This window comes from Acyrthosiphon pisum, chromosome A1, assembly GCF_005508785.2.
Source record: "Acyrthosiphon pisum isolate AL4f chromosome A1, pea_aphid_22Mar2018_4r6ur, whole genome shotgun sequence".
NCBI lineage: Eukaryota > Metazoa > Arthropoda > Insecta > Hemiptera > Aphididae > Acyrthosiphon > Acyrthosiphon pisum.
The window spans coordinates 122,865,992-122,867,016 of NC_042494.1; the positions used below are offsets into that span (position 1 = coordinate 122,865,992).

At 34.4% G+C, this 1,025-nt stretch overlaps 1 protein-coding gene across 1 annotated transcript; it reads left to right on the forward strand.

The window, feature by feature from the left end:
* Positions 1–346: 346 nt before the first annotated feature.
* LOC115033557 lies at positions 347–927 on the forward strand. Its single transcript, XM_029486337.1, has 3 exons — positions 347–484; positions 548–658; positions 721–927. The coding sequence occupies exons 1-3, from the start codon at positions 347–349 to the stop codon at positions 925–927; spliced, it is 456 nt and encodes a 151-aa protein (XP_029342197.1).
* Positions 928–1,025: the final 98 nt, after the last annotated feature.

Genomic DNA, 1,025 nt, shown 5'->3' on the forward strand with positions numbered 1-1,025 from the left:
TTTTAAAAAAAATATTCTCTTATATGGGGCATATCCTCTCCTTTATACTAGATACGCCACAGAAATATAAGCGTGTACGTTTTTTTGAGGATGATATGATGAAACTATCGAGCATGGTATATACCGGGGAAAATGTATTTGTGATTGAATCAAAAACTCAAAACGGATGCAGAGTGTCGTTAACCGAACAGGTCTTATTCGACTTCAATATCTGGAGTGGAGCATTATAGAAACTATAATACGGAAAGAAGTATACACCTCACCATTAATTCGAAAACAGTTTGAAGAGCTTGCGACGTACCTACGCGAGAAATGCTTGCAGATGGAGTAAAAAAATTTGGATGATATGACTGCATTCATTAAAAACGTGCAAGACAATCGAGCTGTGGAATCTTGTCCTAACCTCGCAAACCAAATACAAATGTGCGCAACCATACAACTAGCTGAAACGGTGTTACAACAGATGGCACACAACTCGCATGAGGTAATTCATAATTATATTATTACATGTAGAAAAAATATTTAATACCATTTTTTTTTATTTTAGTTACAGAATGGTAAAATGGTTTCACCAATGTCACCAAGCTATTCGCCGGTCAGCAATATATTCAGCATGCATGACGATTCAATTACATACGCTACACTCGGACCGTTACAGGTAATTGATATAAACATATTTTTAAAAATAAAAATAATATTAATTTTACATTTATTTTTCAGCTGATTGATCATATTGACGGACCAACGTCACCCGATCAAAATTATAGTCAACATCAGTCTTTCGATGTAAACGATGGGCCAGATTACTTCAACCCATTCAGGACCATTTCACCACCAACTTACACCGAACATCCGGCACCATCGCACAAACGATCTCTTTCAACATTCACTGAGCATCCAGCACCGGCATGTGATGTTAAGCGGTGACTATTTTAATATTTGTATGGAATTAAATAATTTATGTGAAATAAAAATAAACATGATATATAAAAAAAGTATTTTCATTTATTAAAATAATATTAAGG

Excerpts from the sequence above, each read along its gene's own strand:
- LOC115033557 (XM_029486337.1), top strand. The coding sequence starts at position 347 with ATGACTGCATTCATTAAAAACGTGCAAGACAATCGAGCTGTGGAATCT. Across the intron at positions 485-547 it reads TGGCACACAACTCGCATGAG|TTACAGAATGGTAAAATGGT; the intron begins GTAATTCATAAT and ends TTTTTATTTTAG. Across the intron at positions 659-720 it reads CTACACTCGGACCGTTACAG|CTGATTGATCATATTGACGG; the intron begins GTAATTGATATA and ends TTTATTTTTCAG.